Genomic DNA, 19,758 nt, shown 5'->3' with positions numbered 1-19,758 from the left:
GTTTGACTTGCATGGCCTGTACTGTAGGTTCTATAACAGTGTGAGTAATTTGCATTCACCAAACAGGTGAGAGTATTGGTCGGATGTATGCACCTCCCAATATTCAACTTTTATGGAATTAGTAACGTGGTTCGTGACATCACCACATCAGCTAACGAGTTGAAAGCAGGACATGTGCCAAACAGCCCTTTGTGTAGCAAACAAAGTCAAATTACTCAGAAAACTGAGTCTAAAGAGTGGAGAAAATCTACAGCAAGTTCCCCGCATAAAAGCAGGATAATTTCCACAGAAAAGTGCGGGAGTGAGAATAATTTCTGGACATAAAATCAATCTCAGTCACTTGCAGTAGTAGAGTGATGATCAAACATGATTAGCTGTGGGATAATCCAATCATCAATGTACTTTCTGGTCGATTGTATAATAACTCAGAAGATTTACTAAATCATCCCAGGAAGAAAGAAAAGTCACCTGCACAACATGTACAAAATAATTTTTTTAAATCTTTATTTAATGAAAGAATTTGTTTCAGTGTGTCAAATATGAAATTGAATATACAAAAACTTTACATTGGTTCTGCAAACAAAGAAAAAATTAAAATAAAATCCTTAACTAGGAAATCCTAGCTGCACTTCTCTGCACGAAACTGATAATGAATGGAGGGGAAAATAAAGCTTACGGTAATTGATGACCGCGTAGCATTCTGCACCAGAACCACTCGTTACACAGAGGTTTAGAATAAAAATCTACACAATGTTCTTCTGAAGAACCCAACTCGTCTGCAACTTAACTTTTCTTGCAAAACCATGAAATGCAACAAACTAGTTACTGAATCCAATCGTAGGTAACCTTTACCCACCCTCCCAGAAAATTGTTAGCTCGCGTTCATAGTTGCAAGTCGATAAACCCTTCACAAGAGGGTCAATGAAGAATTTCCTTGCTGTCAATAGATCACACAGTTTGTACTATCGTACAGAGGCTTTGATGATCCCTACATTCTTTGGCTTATTTCACCAGCCCGCTGTAATAGTACTACATTCCAGAAACATTCCCTCCCCACCCCCCACCAAACCCCTTTACCAGCCCCCCCTCCTATCTGAGCCCAACCCAACGTTTTTACATTTAAAAATGACGAGAAAAACCTATGAATCTTGTTCCCTTGTAAAAAGCATGAAGTTTCAATTTTGAAATCTGGTTACTGGTTCTGGCATAGGATTTTTAAGGGTGGCAACAAATTTTTTTACAACATTCCAGGGTCTTCAGAGTCCAAGACTTGGCGCTTTAAGTAATCTGGCTGCCCAGAGCGGCAACTTCAAATGAAATCGTTCAGCTCCGCTTCAAGCGCTGCTGCCATCTCGTCCGCTTCTGAACTGCTATCGTCTTCGTTGCTGGAGAGCTTGCTGGAATCGCTGGCAGCTCCCTCTTCCTCCAACTTACGTTTGCGGCCCCTTCAACAACAGAAAATATCGTATTACTGAGAGCGCCAAAATAAAATCACACCTGATTCTTTCACAGATAGAACACAAGGTGGTGGGCCATGCAGCTTCTCCAGAGGATACGGATAGGTGACATTTTGGGTCTGGGCACTTCTGTAGATACGGAAAAAAATAAATCTAGATTCTTTCAATGGATTCTTGAAATATGAGAGAGGGAGAGGAAGAATGTGAGGATGTGAGAAATATGGACGAGAGAGAAATGGAGAAGAGAGAGAAAGAGGAAAGAAAAAGAAAGGGAAAAGAGGAATTGAGAAGAGAGAAAGGGGAAGAGCGAGAAATTGAAGTGAGTGAAAGGGGAGGAGGGAGAAAGGGAGGAGTGAAAGGGGGAGAGAGAGAGAGATGTGAGAGAAAGGGGAGGAAAAGGAAAGGGGGGAAGAATGATGAAGAGGGAAGAAGGAGGGGAGAAGTAAGAGTAAGGGGAAGAGAGGGAGGAAGAGGAAATAGAAACACGGAAAAGCCTGTAATTGTTGAACAATAATTACATAACCATCTTACACACATAATAATTAAATGTAGATTATACTGATACTCTGAGGATTTTATTATTTACTTTCTGCATTGTGTTCTCCTTCCTCCCCACTCTCTCTTCATCTCTTATGCATTTACAGAGGAGCAAAAAGGAAGAGGAAAGGATGTAAAGAGGAGGACAGAGCGGGGAGGGGGAGTCTATGAGGAAAGAGAGCAAGAGTAGGGAAAGAGGGAGTGGGGAAAGAGCAAGTGGAGGGGGAGAGTGAGCAAGAGGGGGAAGAAAGGGGGGAGGACAGGGCAAAAGGGGGCGAGGGGGAAAGAGAGTGAGAGGGGTAACAGAACAAGATGGGACGCAGAGAGAGTGCGGTGAAGAGAACACTATGCAGAAAGTACATTATAAAATCCTCAAAGAGCATCAGTATAATCTACATTGAATTATTCTGTGTTTAAGATGATGTTATGCATTTGTAATTATTGCTTAATAAATGTACAACAGTTTTGTGAAAACCAAAGCAGCAGTGCAAGTTAACGAGTTGAATCCTCAGAAGCACGCAATTGGGAGACACCGAAACGTCCAAGATTATGTAACTTGTGTGTTCAATAATAGTTATACAAAATCTCTTCACAAGATCACATAGTTAGCAATTCCAACAGCATATTTCACCTGCAACACTGGTGGCAGGGAAACTGAAATAAATAATCATTTTTAAAGATATGTTTCTTGTATAAATATGCATTTAAATATATTGGATATATTTAAGGCTGAGGTAGATCAATATTTAAAAGACGGGAACTCATCATTATGGGGAACTGGCACAATGAGGCAGGCAAACATCATAATGAATGGCGGTAGAACACGAAGTGCTGGAGTAACTCAGCAGGTCAGGCAGAGGTCATGGATAGACGATGTTATTCAGTCTGAAGAAGGGTTCTGACCCAAAACCTTGCCTATTCATGTCTTCCCGAGATGCTGCCCAGCCCGCGGAGTTACTCCAGCATCTTCTGTTCTATGCAAGATTCCAGCATCTGCATTCCTTGTGTTTCATATTCAATGGTGGGATAGGCTTCAGGGGCCGAGTGGCCTACTCCTGCTGTCTTTCTCTTGTGTTTTATCCAATGCTGGATTTACAATGGGTCAGATTTTCCCGATTGTCTCCGGGTGCTGAGCGCTGCTGGCATTTCAGTGTGTGCCGGCTAGATGCAGGGGCTGTCTGCAGAAACCCTGCTGCACTCACAGAATGCCTTTGACAGGCGGGGAGACCTCCTTCCCTATTCCACCAGTCTCACTGGCTGTCAGCGTAACTGCTTGCACGTGTCTTGGACATTCACAAGCAGGCACGATCTGTTTATAGAAAATGTTTACATTGAGCACAAAAACACACTCACAATTTAAAATTAAAAAAATTGCAGATGCTGGAAATCTGAAATAAAGAAGAAAATGCTGGCTAAATTCAGCATGTCAGGCAACATCTGTGGGAAGAGACACTGCGAATGCGTCACTCAGCAATGAAAAGCTAATGGAAAATATGAAAGTCCACTTAAACAAATAAAAACTTTCTCCTGGGGATCAATCTTTCCTATCCACTTGAACAACCTGGTTATGCCTTGACCAAGTTTAACGTCACAAAGAATGAACAGGCCCTGCCTGAGAGCTGTGGAAGTTCATGTTGCCCTGTTAAGATTCACCAGCACAGCCGACGAGGTTTAGTTTAGTTTAGAGATATAGCATGGAAACAGACCCTACGCCCCCCCAGTCCGCGCCGACCAGCGATCCCCGCACACTAACAATATCCTACAAACATTAGGGACAATTTACAATTATCCTCAAGCCAATAAACCTACAAACCTGTACATCTTTGGTGTGGGAGGAAACCGGAGAACCCAGAGAAAACCCATGCAGGTCACGGGGAGAACCTACAAACTCCATATAGGCACCACCCGTAGCCAGGATCGAACCTGGGTCTCTGGCGCTGTGAGGCAGTAGCTCTACTGCTGCACCATTGTGGCGCTGTGGAAGCTGGGATTTCCATGAGGAAAGGTGGTCAAGTGATGGAGTGAATGCTGGGGTCTTGTTGACAATCTCTCCTACAGTGAGATTGTTACACCAAAGGTACTGGAAGAGAGAAGCAAAGAGTAGGAGTAAACGGGTCCTTTTCAGAATGGCAGGCAGTGGCGAGTGGAGTGCCGCAAGGCTCGGTGTTGGGGGCTCAACTGTTTACCATATATATTAATGATTTGGAAGAGGGAATTAGAAGCAACACTAGCAAGTTTGCGGATAACACAAAGCTGGCTGGCAGTGTGAACTGTGAAGAGGATGTTAGGAGGTTGCAGGGTGACCAGGACAGGTTGAGTGAGTGGGCAGAGGCGTGGCAGATGCAGTATAATATAGATAAATGTGAGGTTATCCTCTTTGGCGGCAAAAACAAGGAGGCAGATTATTATCTCAATGGTGTTAGGTTAGGTAAGGGGGAGGTGCAGCGAGACCTGAGTGTCCTTGTACACCAGTCACTGAAAGTTGGCGTGCAGGTAAAGCAGGCAGTTGCTAACAAGAAAGCTAACGGCATGTTGGCCTTCATAACAAGAGGATTTCAGTATAGGAGTAAAGAGGTTCTTCTGCAGTTGTATAGGGCCCTGGTAAGACCACATCTGGAGTATTGTGTACAGTTTTGGTCTCCTAATTTGAGGAAGGACATCCTTGTAATTGAGACAGTGCAGCGTAGGTTCACGAGATTGATCCCTGGGATGGCGGGACTGTCATATGAGGAAAGATTGAAAAGACTAGGCTTGTATTCACTGGAGTTTAGAAGGATGAGAGGGGATCTTATAGAAACATATAAAATTGTAAAAGGACTGGACAAGCTAGATGCAGGAAAAATTTTCCCAATGTTGAGGGAATCCAGAACCAGGGGCCACAGTCTTAGAATAAAGAGGAGGCCATTTAAAACTGAGGTGAGAAGGAACTTTTTCACCCAGAGAGTTGTGAATTTGTGGAATTCTCTGCCACAGAAGGCAGTGGAAGCCAAATCACTGGATGGATTTAAGAGAGAGAGTTAGATAGAGCTCTAGGGTCTAGTGGAATCAAGGGATATGGGGAGAAGGCAAGCACGGGTTATTGATTGTGGATGATCAGCCATGATCACAATGAATGGCGGTGCTGGCTCAAAGGGCCGAATGGCCTCCTCCTGCACCTATTTTCTATGTTTCTATGTTTTTTGTATGAAAAGATCTGGAAAAGTCAGTTTCTGGCTCAATTGGTTTTAAAGACAAATAGCAGAAAAACTTAGCATGTTAAGCAGCATCAATGGAACAAAAAACAGAGTTAATCTTTTCAGGCCCAGGGCTCCTGGTCACATTTGAACTATTCCTGTTTCCTTAGACCCTGTTTGACCTGCTGAGTGATTCCAGCATTTTCTGCTTTTCTAGTCAATTTGTTCATGCCGACTAAGATGCCCCATCTAAGCTAGTCCTTTTTGCCCAGGTTTAGCCTATATCACTCTCAACATTTCCGAACCATGTACCTATCCAAATGTCTTTTAAATGTTATTGTACTTACTTCACTACTTCCTCTGGCAACCCATTATATATAACCACCACGTTCTGTGTGAAAATGCTGCCCCTCAGGTTTCTATTAACTTTTTTCCCCTCTCACTGTAAACCTACTGTATACCCTCTAGTTCATGATTCCCCCATCCGTGAAAAAAAGACTGCATATTCGTCCTATCTATTCCCCTCATGATTTTATACACTTCTGTGAGATTACCCCTCAGCCTCCTCTTCAAGGAATAACTTCTTCGCCTTCCCAGCCACATCCTAAAGCTCAGGCCCTCAATTCCTGGCAACATCTTTGTTTTTTTAAAAAACTTTAATATCCTTTCTTTGTTAGCTTTTGTCATTGAAAAACAGTAGCAAAGTGGAAACAGAAAGCGGCTCCTACTGTCAATTGCATGTTGGCACGACAATAATTAGCCACATCAGAATCAACTTCTGAATAGATTGGTATCTCAACTCTTCTGCCCTAATCCAAGGGGATAAAATATTGTCCACTTTTCCTGTAAAGAGGAACATTACTTTGAGTTAACAAACACTGCGCACCTTGCTGGCATCACAATGCTACTGAAAATCTACTCATTAATCTCAGTCAAAAAACAAACACTGCCCTCAGCGGTTTGGTTCTGCCCAAAGGAATTCTTGCGGATATCTAGTAAGTACAAGTCTAGTCTATCCTTCAAAATAAAATTAAAGAAATCTGTGATGTTGGCAGTTCTATGGCACACGGAAGTGATTTTACTGCCTACCACAATAAATACAGGGCAAACTTAATGTTTAAAAAAGTTTTACAGAATAAAGATCAGAAACCCTCAACCACAACACATAACTCAGGAATACATCACCTGTCAAATGCCTGCAATTTTGGAAATACTATTTTTGTTATTTTGACATTTTGCAAGTGGTCTCTGGTTAATAACTAGGAGAATGGGAATGGGCTTTTCTGCTATCCAGTGAGATCATGGCTGATTGGTGACCCGAGTCCAAATAGCCACCTTTCCTTATCTCCTCTCACATCCTTGGTTATCAAAAGTCCATAAATGTCAGAAATGACATCAGCTGCTGTATGTGGAACAGATCCAAGCATCACCTACTCACTCAATGTAGAAGTGTTTCCCCATTCATTCCTAAAAAGCTCGACAATGCCACTAATTCCACAGTCCCAAAATAAATAGTTTCCCTCAAATGATCCCTTGAAGACTTCAAGCAAATCACCATTTGGGCTTCTAAACTCCAATAAAAAAAAGCCCTTGTCTGTGTATCATTCCTTGTAAGTTAATTGTTGGCGTCTGCATTTTTCCTGAAGTGTGGGGTCCGGAATGTGAGGTCATTTTATGCCTTGGGCATATAAGTAAAACTTATCCGAATACTTCAAGAGCCTAAGCACATGTATGTTCGAGACTGGACTTCAACACGAAGTGAATCACTGCGTTCTCTCAGGCTTGAGTTGGGTTCCCAAGCTCTGTCCAGAAATGCTCCCCGTTCTCCAGCTGTGGTTTAATCTTGCTGCCAACTTTATCTTTGTATCTGGTCCTCTTGATATAAAGGCCAACACTTCTCAAGGACTGGTGATTATTTCCCTACCTCTGTCCAAAGTCCCTTTGAATCACTGCTGCTTGCTTTTCACCATTTAGAAAGTCCTCTCATCCATCGTTTTTATGTCAGAATTGGGATCCCTCACACATTTAACAATCATTGAATCTATGAAATATTTGTGAAAGACTAAGCAGACTAGGCCTTTACTCGAAAGACACACAAAAGTGCAGATGTTGGAATCTTGATCAAAACATAAGGTGCTGGAGGAACTCAACAGGTCTGGCAGCATCTGGGGAAGGAATGGACATGCGACAGGTTGGGATCCTTCTTCAGTAGAGTTTTAAAGATGTGATTTTATTGGAACATTCAAAACTTTTATGGGGTTTCACCAGATAACATGCTGGAGGATCTTAGCATGTCGAGCCTCCTCTGTGGGTGGAAAGTTATGGCCAACATTTTGGGTCCTAAACAGAGTTTGACAGGTTCGATGAAAGGATGATACTTACCCTACTTGAGTGGAGGAGGGGAGGGGAGAGGGTCCACAATCAAACACTGTATGCAGTTTCAGAAATGTGGTTAACCACTCAGGAGTGAAAGGAAAAAGGGCCTCCACACTTAAGGGGTAAGATCGGCATAGTGGTTGCTGTACACTAACATGAAAGAGGGAACAACTGAATCACTGGATCACCTGGAAGGAATGAGGACAGAGGAAGCAAACAGACAGACAGACATTGCATCTTCGATAGAAGAAACAGGGCCCTTGGCCCAACTTGTCCTTTCCAATGAAGATCTCCCATCTTAGCTATTTCCAATTAACCACACTTGCTCCATATCCCTCTAAACCTCTGTTATCCATGTTTCTGTCCAAGTGTCTTTTAAATGCCGTTCTTCCACAAAGTGTGTGTAGGATATAGTGTTAATATGCGGGGATCGCTGGTCGGCACGGACCTGGTGGGCCGAAGGGCCTGTTTCCGCGCCAGATCTCTAAACTAAACTAAAAGTAGCCCAGAGGAGGCACGGTGGCACAGCGGTAGAGTTGTTGTCTTACAGCTTCAGAAACCCGGGTTCGATCCCGACTCCGGGTGCTGTCTGTATGGAGTTTGTACATTCTCCCCGTGACTGCGTGGGTTTCCTCCGAGATATTCGATTTCCTCCCACACTCCAAAGATGTACAGATGTGTAGTAGGCAGATTGGCTCGGTAGAAAATGTAAAATTGTCCCTAGTGTGTGTAGGGTAGTGTTAGTGTGCGGGGAACGCTGGTCGGCGCAGACTCAGTGGCCTGAAGGGCCTGTTTCCACGCTGTATGTCTAAACTAAACTAAACTAAAAAGTAAGTCTTCACTGCCCTTTTTCCAGCTTAATGGCATCTTTCGTATCAGAGTTACCAAAACTAAAGCAATTTCTCCAGGTGCAGCCTTACTAACGTCTTGCACAACTGTAACATAATGTCCCAACTTTTACACTCAATTCCCTGACCGATGAAGGCCAATGTGTCAAAAGTGTTCTTCACCACCCTTTCTATAGCATCTATTGTGCTTTATTAATTATTGGTTGATTGCCTGAAGGCAAAAAAATATTGTTTTTATAGGTGGCTCTGTTCAGAGATGCTGTCTTGCGGATACAATTACTATTTAAAATTACTATTAATAATCAAGATTGAAGAATGAAAGTTTGCAGGCAATACGTGCCAGAGATCCCTTCATCTCTCCCTGCTCTTTGCAACTTATGACTTTCATTTCTAGGTCCTGAGAAAAAGGTCATCGACTCAAAGCATTAGTTGTTTCTCTCACCACAGACACTACACGACCTGCTGAGTATTTCTGATATTTCCCGATTTTATTTCAGATTTTCAACATCTGCGGCATTTCAATGCTTGAACGTTGGAATTCTCTCCCCACGAGGTTCATGCTAAACTCAATCACTGTGTTCAAGGCAGAGTTTGATAAACTTTTGGAAAATCAGGAAATCTTTGGGATATGGGGTTAGTGCAGGAAAATGGCCATGAGATAAAGGATCAGGCACCTGCTTGATAGTGCCGCAGGCATGATGGGCTGAACGGCCTCCTTCTGTTTCACATTCTCATATTCTTAATGGAGTCAATCATTGTACCATCCACAAACTCTGATTGATGGCTTTTTATCATTAAATTCCTTTATAAGTAGATGTAAGATCATGTACGTGTAGTTCTGATATAATATACGTGTTGCCATAACATGAATTGGATATAAGCGATCAATGAATTAGGGAACACTATCAGCACTAGGCGGGCTGAATTGATTATAATGCAAATTCAATTGAGAACTAGAGAACCACTTAAAAGTTACGTAGGAAATTGACAAGCAGAAAATGAGGGAGAAAAAAACTGTTTCCATGTAACATCCCAGCAGTAATCTGACATCTTTGTCTCTTTAGAACACAGCCACTACTTTAACAACGAGTAAGCGTTGAAACTGACAAGAAATCACGTCTATTGACACTTGTGCAATGATACTCTATTAAAAATGTAACATATACCCTTCGGTATATTTGGCTAACAATAGCAAAACAGGTAATGCTAATGAACAGATCTTTATTTTTGAAAATCCTGCATAAAATATTGTGAGTCTGAAACTTTCTGGCCCCAGCCCCATTTCCCCCAGCCCCTATTCCCCCATTGACACAACTACTTTAAAACCCAATTTTTCTATAACATGAGGTTTCTTAGGAAAGCAAAGCTATCTGCAAATAATTCATAAGAGGTAGGTTTGAGAAGAGGGTGAAATGTAAATGGTCATCTTATACAAAAGACTTCAGAATTAAAATAAATAATAAATGCTTTGAAAAGAGAGGCAGTATTATTTTTTTCTAAAATAGAATAATAGCTATAAATACTAAAAATGCTGGGGATACATTTTCTTCCTGTTTTGATTTCAGAAGTTTTCTGTTTGTGTTTTATTAACTGAAGAAGAGTCTCGACCCGAAACGTCACCCATTCATTCCTTCTTTCCAGAGATGCTGCCTGTCCCGTTGACTTACTCCAGCTTTTTGTGTCTATCTTGTGTTTTATTAAATCTGCTAATCTATGGTAGAAACTCTGTGATGTTTGAGGACGCAGTAACTATGAAAGCATGCACTGTGTACCTGGACAAACTTTGACAGAAGTCAGAAGAAATCTACTTCCGTAACTGAAATGCATATCTCCAACAGACACATTTGTACAGCCCCATTTATAAACTCAGTATGATCCAAAAGTTGGAATTTTAAAATGGAGTTTTCATTGGTTTGTGAGAAATATGAGAGTGGGCACAGCAACTTGCGTACACAATCAGCACTAACAAGGATCACAAGACACTAATACAATCACAAATCTTCAATGAAATAGTACAGCAAAGTTATGTTAAGCCAGAACCCTCGGGACTCTCTCTGGCCAATTTTCCAGACTGTTGGATGTAATTTTAGTTTAGTTTAGAGATATTTACTGATACTCCAACATACTTTTGGCTTATTTAAAAAAAATGTTACCGAGTACCATTTCAGCAAACCTGGGAACACAGTCAACAGAACCAGGTGAGTTTAAAGTGTGTGTGGGAACTGGCGTTCTGGATGGGGTGCATGGTAGACATCACTTGGTGAACCAGATACTGAAAGGATGGATGGCAGATTATCAGAGTTTCACTGTACATTGCATTTTACGCACACCTGGGGCATCAGAGGGGACAGAGTTCTGATTCCGATCTGAGTGTTGGCTCTCTGGAGGTACAGCTCTCCCTCAGATCTGCGCTGAAGCATCGGCCTAGATTACGTACTCAAATCACTGGAATGTGACTTAAACCCACAATGTTCTGATTCAGAGGTGAGGTTCCTACGAGTGATTCAATCTGAAATTGTGGGGCGGTGTAATAAATACAAGTTGAGTTTTATTGTGCTCGAAAAAATCCTCCAACAATCCAGTTTAGGCTTTAGAGATACAGCGCGGAAACAGGCCATTCGACTCACTGAGTCCTTGCTGACCAGTGATCACCCTGTACACTAACACCTGAACACTATCCTACAGACTAGGGACAATCTATAAGCAAATTAACCTACAAATCTTTACGTCTTTGGAGTGTGGGAGGAAACTGGAATACCCTGAGAAAACCAATGCAGTCACAGGGAGAATGTACAAACTCCGTACAGATAGCATCCGTAGTCAGGATCGAACTCGGAACTCTTGCGCTGTAAGGTAGCAACTCGACTGTTATGCCACTGTACAACCCTAGTTCTTCAATATGTAATGCCTTGCAAATTGTGCACAGACGCCCTGATTAATTGTATCACATTTTACTGATTAAATAAGAGAACCATTTTAGGTAACAGTGAAGTTAGTAAAGTTCACTTCTACAAAATAGCAACTAGAATCCTTATGGCAAAGTCTATTACTGAACCCTTCTTACCTTGGAAAACAAGAATAACTTTCATTTGATTCCCAAAGGTATTATTATTTCTTTATTTCTTTAATATATGCTAATAATAGAATTTTCTAAAAATGCTGCAGTTTATTTTCTAGCTTTTGCAAATGCTGCAATGGTGTAAATCTGAAAGTGAGTCAAGGAATAATCCATTTCATACTGGTAATATTTATCCTTAACAAACACCATTGTTGTTTGGTGTTTGGGGACCTTAAGGCAGCACAGCACTGCACAGTAGAGCACTTGCGTTTGACCATTTGGTGTTTGTTTCAAAATGAATGTGTACAAAATGATGGCTGGGAACTAACTCCCAGTTATCTGCGGCAACTGTTTAAGTAACTGCGGCCCCAAACTACAGGTGCTTCACATCTAAAACAAAAACAGAAAATGCTAGAACAACTCAACAGGTTAAGCGGCCTTGGTGGGGAGTGAAATAGATGCTCCAGGCAAGGACGTATACAGCACCGGAACTGGCCCTTCAGCTCAATGGATCCATGCCAACCATCAAGCACTCACTGATAGTAATCACTCTCTATTCTGTTGATATTTGTAATGATTCTTCTTAGGATTCTACCAGTCACTCACGACCTCGACAATTTACAACACCCATTAATCTACCGACATGCATTTATTTGCGATGTGGGAGGAAACTGGAGCACCCAGAGAAAAATATAAGGAAGTGCACACCACAGACCCTGATATTAAGACTGCACCTGGGTCTCTGGAGCTGAGGCAGTAAACCATGATTTAAACAGCTACTTTTTGATGAAGATTCCTTGACGGATGCCGCTTGACTGCTGAGCATGTCTCCCCTTTTTGACTGGTTTGATTACCACCTTACAGTCCCCCTATGGACATAAGGGACTACAGATGCTGGAAACCATAGGAATCCAGCAGGCCAGGCAGCAACAGTGGAGGCAAATGGACACACAGCATTAGTCGGTAGACTGATGTCTGAAGATGGTGTCACGTAGCCTGAGTGAGGTAGAACAGCTTACACCAAAATAAATGGTCAAATGCAAGCTCTCTACAGTGCAGTACTGTGCTGCCTGAAGGTTCCCAATCCAGTAAATTCTGACATAACTCGCAGATGCCACAGGCTTAGTATCCAAAAAGCACATAAAACTGCCAGAAGTATCTCATATTGACAAGCTGCAGCTTCATAATGTTTTTCATTATTACAGACAATATGCACTGCCTTAATCCTTTGGAAAATGAAATACAACAGAATAAACTAGTGTTGCTTCTGATGTCTGAAACCAGCATTTGCCACCACATTTTTCCATAGACGTGCAGTTTAAGCATTATTTTTATCATAGCTCATGAATGCATGTCAACTCTGCCTTCCTATTGATGGAGGCAATTTTCTGAAGGATATCAATATAATGGTCGACACAGAACAATTCTAATTTTGTCTTTACAAAGATTACGGTAAAACTACCACTGAATGGGAGGCACATTCATAGAAAATATAAGGGAAAATGTAAAGAGATGTTAACTATGAACTGTACGCTGAAGGCAGTGAATGGATTCAGACCTGAAAATAACTGATTGTTTGTGAGGTCAAGTTGTTGAAATGGAGATAATTAGATAGTGCATGTTTGTTTATGGGGTCAGGAGTATTAAACAGAAGTGAGACAGATGGCACATTTTAGAACACTGTCACTCCTCTTACTCTGACTTGCAATATTCATTTTGCCAAGTTGCTATGCAACAGGAATATTTCAACCAAGATATCAACAAAGATATTTGTTGCATCTAGCTTGAGGACACCATTATGATAGTCAGGCTCTCTGTTCATTACCTTTATTTTGATTCTCAGCCTCATGGTTGGCAGTGACTTTCTCCCAATATTATTGGTATATTTCCTCCCCCAGCTTCCCTCCTAATGAAAACCAAATAGTTTATCTCTCTTTTCCAGTTTTAACAAAGGGTCATGGACCTGAAACATTGAACCTCTTCTCTTTCCACAGATGCTGCCTGACCTGCTGAGTGTTTCCAACATTTTCAGTTTTTAGCTCCAGGTCGGATTTCGGGCAAGTTCGAGATAACACACGTGCCGTCATCATTCAATTGCCGGCCTTGTCTGAAAATACATTCCATGTGAGAAATCAACTTTCATTTGCAGGCCTTGTCTGAGAATAAGTTCACCAACTCTGAGCCAGGTATCTTACACAGGATTGGAAAATGCTCATTGGCTTTCATTGCTGATGCCAAATATCTAAGCATAATAATCCGTATAAAGATTATAGTATATCATCCAAAATGCATGTTACTTAATGTATTAAGAAAGTAACAGCAAAGATGCAGTGTTTATGATGTTATTTATGATGATGATATTTATGAACTAAATAGTGTTTGGATTTTGATCTTTTGAAGAATTGGCTTATCCGAGACTGAATATAGAAACATGTGAAGTGATGAGCACTGAACCAGGCAGAATTAGTGGAAGTATTCAATCAAGTCAAATTGAGTTTACTGTCATATGCACGCATACAGTGAGGTACAGGCACAATGACAATCTTGCTTCAGTTTAGTTTAGTTTAGAGATACAACTTTGGAAACAGGCCCACCGAGTCCGCACCAACAAGCGATCCCTGTTACTCTAGCACACACTGCACAATAGGAAGAATTCACGATTTTTACCGAAGCCAATTAACCTACAAACCTGTATGTCTTTGGAGTGTGGGAGGAAATCGGAGCACCTGGGGAAAACACACGTGGTTATGGAGAGAACGTACAAACTCTGTACAGACAGATTGAACTGGCACTGTAAGGCAGCAACTCTACCGTTGTGCCACCCCAGCAGCATTGTAGACACATAGACTCAGGCAAACACACAAAAACAAATTATACATACATTATACCTAAAAATCCTAAAAGAAATAAGTGTGCAAAAGAAGCAAGACTTTAGTCAACAAGACAATTAAACAAAATCCATGGAATGCAAGAGGTGGACTTTAGTGTTCTATTGTTGAAATAGGATTAGGGTAGTGCACGTTGGTGCAAGAAAACTGACAGCTGTAGAAATATACTTGTTCCTCTGAATGAGAATTATTAAAAAATAATGGTCAACTAGAATACTGATGGTAAATAAGTTGGACTCTTATCCTAACATCCTGATATATGCAAGAGTAACATACTTTGATTGTTGGGAATCTAAACAGACCTTGCCTGAAATGGTCAGCAGATCAGGCTCCATAGGATGCTGATCCTGTCTGAAACGTAAGGATATTTTAATCCTTTAGATGGTAAGGTAAAGGACACCAAGAATGAGGTCATGAGGAAAGGTTTGTTTATAATCAGAAAAGTGCCATTAAGCTAATTGAAATGTCTTTTTTTAAATCAATTCTGAATGAAATTAATAAAGCAATCGAGACAAATTGCTCACAATGACAGAAGGTTCAAAGAGAAAGGAACACTTAAAATGTATGAGTGAATAGACAATTCAAGAGGAGCTGCTTCACATTAAAGTAAAATATAAGATTTTGAAGTGGTGAGCAATATAAACTGGTTCAATGGACAATGACCATATTAATTACGGGACATTTGAAGAAAAAACATCTTCCTTAGGTATGGAGTACATGAAGATTTTTCTTCATAGATTTAGATTAACAATAAAAAAATAATTGTAGTTCTGAAACCTATTTATTCCACCTCTTAAATGATTTGTATGGAAAGAGTGGAAACGATGAAGGATATTGCTGACTCTGATGCAACTCCATTATCCTAACAATTGCATACTGACGGAGTCAAGTGCTTTGTAAAGACTTCGATGTAGCAATGCTGATCCTTACTTAGTAGGATGTCACCCTGCCAGACCCTGTGCAATGTGTACTTGGACTTTATGTGGGCGCTCAATGAAGGTTGGAACATGCGGCAAAGAATAAATAGTTGGACATTATTAGATACACAACTGACTCCAAGGAAATGGCACCAATGGTAACGTGACATGTACACACAAGTACCAAGGCAATTTTCTGAGAAAATAATCATGAGCATGATTTACCCCGGTCACAGTTGCTCTTATGTGTGATCTGTGTGTGACAACTATATCTGATGGATCCAATTTCCAAGCTATGGACTGTCTCTGCATCACAGCTGTGCATGGGGATTCTGCCTACAATCACTAGCGAGAAATATACTTCACTTCCATCACTGGGCAAATCTTAGATTCAGTTGGGAAAAACCAGCCATGAAAGTACTGAATATTCTGAAGCAGTAGGTTAGCTTGGTGCATCAGGGCTAACAAATGGGCCATGCATGAATAAGTCACTAATCAGTCTGGCAACATAATGAGTTACATAATACCGATGAATTAGGAAATTTAAAAACACATTTCCTCTTTATTGCTAGAATCAATTTTACTTATTTTTTTACATTAATGCGGCTCAAGAGATTAGGATCCACTGGAATATTAGATTTGTTTAGTGAAGTTGATAAATAATTTGATTTACTTGATGTACAGCAAATGAATGTTGCTCAATTCTTTTAAACTAACACAGCCTATTACACACATTTTTAACCGCTGTACAAATCAATATTAATATTTAACAGAATCATTATGAAATTGCATAACATCAAATTTCATTTTACTCTGGTGGCATTCAGCATGAAATTTGTAATATCTTTATAACGATGAAAATGTAATGCTCAAAGGAGAAATTTAAATTAACTTTGCAATGCTGAAGAAATGTGTAACAAGTGTTATTTTTAAAGTATCCCTTTAATGGTCCTGCTTATCTCATGCCAAATCTGTCCTACTTACACTGCGCAGTAAATTTCGCAAACAAAAAAGAGAGAATGTGCCAAATTAGCCAAGTTGGCTGGAATGGAAATGGAATTTAGTGTGAGATGCTGACCTCCAAATGAGACAGCATGGGCATTCGATTGTCCAGGGCCGTCACAGAGCTGGGGGAATCAGGACCCATTGTATAATGAACTATCAGAAGTGGTGCATAGTACGTTAACTGCCTATTAAAGTACTCTGTCACGTCTCCGTGATTCAATGACTGGCTTGTTTTCTTTTCTAATATCCATCTGTAGTCTACTCTTGCGAGTGCTGACACGGAATCTTGGTGCTCCACATAACAAGCAGGGTCCCAACATAGACTACGGCTGCACAGTTTTAAGCCCAGTGCCATGGTATCAGGTCTTCTCTCCTCCATTTTTGCTCACCCCTGTGTTCTGTCCACATACATATTTTACAATGTCATTGTCTGAAAACAATTTGCATCAATGCTGATGATAACCATTGTGCAGCCATTCATCAACGCCACAGCACTAACACCTCCGTCTCTTACTGCACGGCCTCCATGGGGTCTGCTGCCTAATTTTCTTCCTTGTCCCAGTCCTCACCTCTGGAGAGATTTTGGTCCATCATCTTATTGACTGGTTTCACTGCACTCAATACTATGGCCCCTAGAGTCTATGTAATGCCCACCACATTCTGTGCATTGGGCCATGGTACTTTGACCCCTCATAAGCCACATCCACTTAACCTCTTCTGGAAATTTTCAATTTGTTCCACTCATGTGCATGCTTTTGTAAATGTCAAGAATATCTTCTATTGCATGCAATCAATCTGGTCCACTGAACAGGTAAGGAAGACATACTTGAGGGTAAGATTTGAATGCTAAGATCCACGTCAGTAAACATTTATAATACCATTTTATTTCACCTTCTTTGCAAATCTGTTTTTGTTGCAGCTCTTCTTTGTCAATGGTTGCTGTGAATTCTTCTTGGCAACTGAGCTGTCTGCACGTAACTTCACCCCAGCTCTCTCGGATGCCACTGCTTTTGTAAATCAGTCAGCCATTAGGACAATTTGCTTACATTTCCTCCATTCCAGATGTATCAAAGACGGTCACTTTAGCAAAATAACTTTGGATATTGGTGTACCCTCATCTCTTTGCTAATTAAACCCTTCCAGCGTTGCTATGTCCACATCTTCATAATTTGTCTCCCTCACTCATTTTCATCAGTCAAAGAAGCTAACTCCATAAGAAATCAGTACATGTTCTCCCTTTCACGTGGTTACATTCTAACTCTTCCACTCACTTTCTTGACTAATTTATCCCGGTCCCGGGGGTTAGGTTAGCAATCAACATCCAAAGGTCACATCTACCTTGACTATACCTCCTCAAAATCTGCTTCTGACAAGGACTTCATTCAATTCTCCCATTGTCTATGGCTCAGTCCTCTTAGTAAAACGGATACCGCCTTCTACATTGCTGTTTCCAAGATGTCTTCCTTAACCGCAGCTTCCCTGCTATCAAAGCTGAAAGGGATCTGTTACGTCTGTTCCATTTCCCCCACGTGCTCACACTCTCTCTTCACACTCAGCAAGGAGAGGATTTCCCATGTCCTCACCTTCCACCTCACTGGTCTCCACATTGAACAGATTTCTGCCACCTTCACCAAGACACTACTACCAGATACACTCCCCTATTCCCACTAAGCTTTACAAAAGGGCAGTCCCTTCAGCAACTCCCTAGTTCACTAACAAAATCCACATTTGCAAATTGGATGACTTGTTTTGCAGAATAGTCTGACCCTGAGCTTCCAGTTGCCAGTCACATCAATTCTACACCCATTCTGATCTCTTAACTGTTGCAATCAAGCCCAATATAACAGCAATTCATCTTCCAACCAGATGCATTACAGCCACAGCACTTAACACTAAATTCAATAATTCAAAAGCAGCCTTTCTGGTTTGTATCAAAATGATCTGATCTGAGGACATATCATCAACCAGTATTGTTAAATCTATTTTCACCCTCGACAAATGCTGCCTCCCCTTTTGAATATTTTGTTCTTATCTCTAAAATTAAATTGCACACATCCAAGACTTTGCGCTACAATCTCCCAAGGAACAGAAAATCAAGATCACACCACAAACGTTGACTGAGCTACAAAGAATATTTTGTAGCATCTTTAAAGAGCTGTATTTTCAAGGTTTGACCTTTTATCAGCAAGATTTTTGATATTATATCACAAAAAAATGACAGAAAAATATTTACTAAGATAAACCAAAGAACTAAATTCAACACTTAGCACAAGTGTTGGATAAAAAGTAAAACAGTTACACATTACTTCACTGTTTCCCCAAACACAATTACTTACACTACGCAAACTTTAATTACTGAAGAACTCTCTTAGCAGAATTTTTCATCAGCTTGCATGGAAATGTTGCGGGAAGGCAGAGAAAACGGAATATTAATTACACCCACAACAGAACTAATTCCGATGGGCTCTGTTTGATATGCCCACATCAGAATAATGTTGGGACTAACGCCCACGGCAACAAGAATAATACAAACTGCAAAAGCTAGAAAACACATGGCTGTAATTATCTCTGAAGAATAGCACACATTAAAACAAAACCAGTTCATCAATAATGCAGCAGTTAAATTTAAATTCTGCGTTCGGCCAAATGGGAGCCAAATTCAAGGATGCGTTGTGCCTGTTTTATCAAACTTCCACGAGGGCAAGAGGAAAATGTGGGGTGCAATGCTGAGGAGCAGGGCAATTAGCTGTCGTTGCATTTGACGCAAGCTCCATTCACTGACATCCCTTCATCGGCATGCCAAAGATGGATTACGTCATGGAACATGGCCATTTGGTTACAGGCTAGGATGGGTTAAACCCAGGCTGCAGGGTTTATGTGTAGGAAAGAACTGCAGATGCTGGTTTGCACAGGATAGAAACCAAAACGCTGGAGTAATGCAGTGGGACGTTTCAGGTCAAGACCCTTTTTCAGACCGAGAGCCAGAGGAGAGGGAAACTAGATGTATGAAAAGAGCCGGCTCCGATGATCTGATTTATTCCATACCTTTTCATATTTCTAGTTTCCCTCTCCCCAATAGTATTAAGAAGGATCTCGATCCGAAATGTTACCTACTCCTTTTCTCCAGAGATGCTGACTGACCCGCTGATCCAGCATTTTGTGCCTATCTGCAGGGCTTGTTCATTGTTCAATAGAAACCAGCTACAATATCTCAACTGAAGTGGCTGTCACTGGCAAGCCCCACATTTACTGCCTGTGCCAACCTGCCCTAGAGATCATGGTGGTGAATCAATGGCCTTCTTGAGTCATCATAATGCTTCTAGTGAAGATGCCCCCCCCCCCCCCCCCCCAGTGCTGCTGAGGAAAGGCAGCTAGATGAGGTGAAAGTCCAAGGCAAAAGGTTTGAAAGGATCAGGTCCATCAAGCAATTGAAAGATGAGATATTGAAACCGAGTCACTGGTAGGCCATGAGCAATTGTGGAACAACTTGAACCTTGAC

At 41.1% G+C, this 19,758-nt stretch overlaps 1 protein-coding gene across 1 annotated transcript in view; it reads right to left on the bottom strand.

Annotated features, from left to right (window-relative positions):
- Positions 1–1,096: 1,096 nt before the first annotated feature.
- The window catches only part of ctdp1 (CTD (carboxy-terminal domain, RNA polymerase II, polypeptide A) phosphatase, subunit 1), a 232,126-nt gene continuing 213,464 nt past the window's right edge, over positions 1,097–19,758 (bottom strand). The window contains exon 13 of the mRNA XM_078398633.1: positions 1,097–1,445. Within this exon, the coding sequence (XP_078254759.1) occupies positions 1,310–1,445 (136 nt within the window). The 3' untranslated portion in view covers positions 1,097–1,309. The remainder of the gene's footprint in view (positions 1,446–19,758) is intronic.

Source organism: Rhinoraja longicauda, chromosome 4 (genome assembly GCF_053455715.1).
Source record: "Rhinoraja longicauda isolate Sanriku21f chromosome 4, sRhiLon1.1, whole genome shotgun sequence".
NCBI lineage: Eukaryota > Metazoa > Chordata > Chondrichthyes > Rajiformes > Arhynchobatidae > Rhinoraja > Rhinoraja longicauda.
The sequence above is the reverse complement of the archived record's forward strand: the minus strand, read 5'-3'. Positions and strand labels throughout refer to the sequence as shown.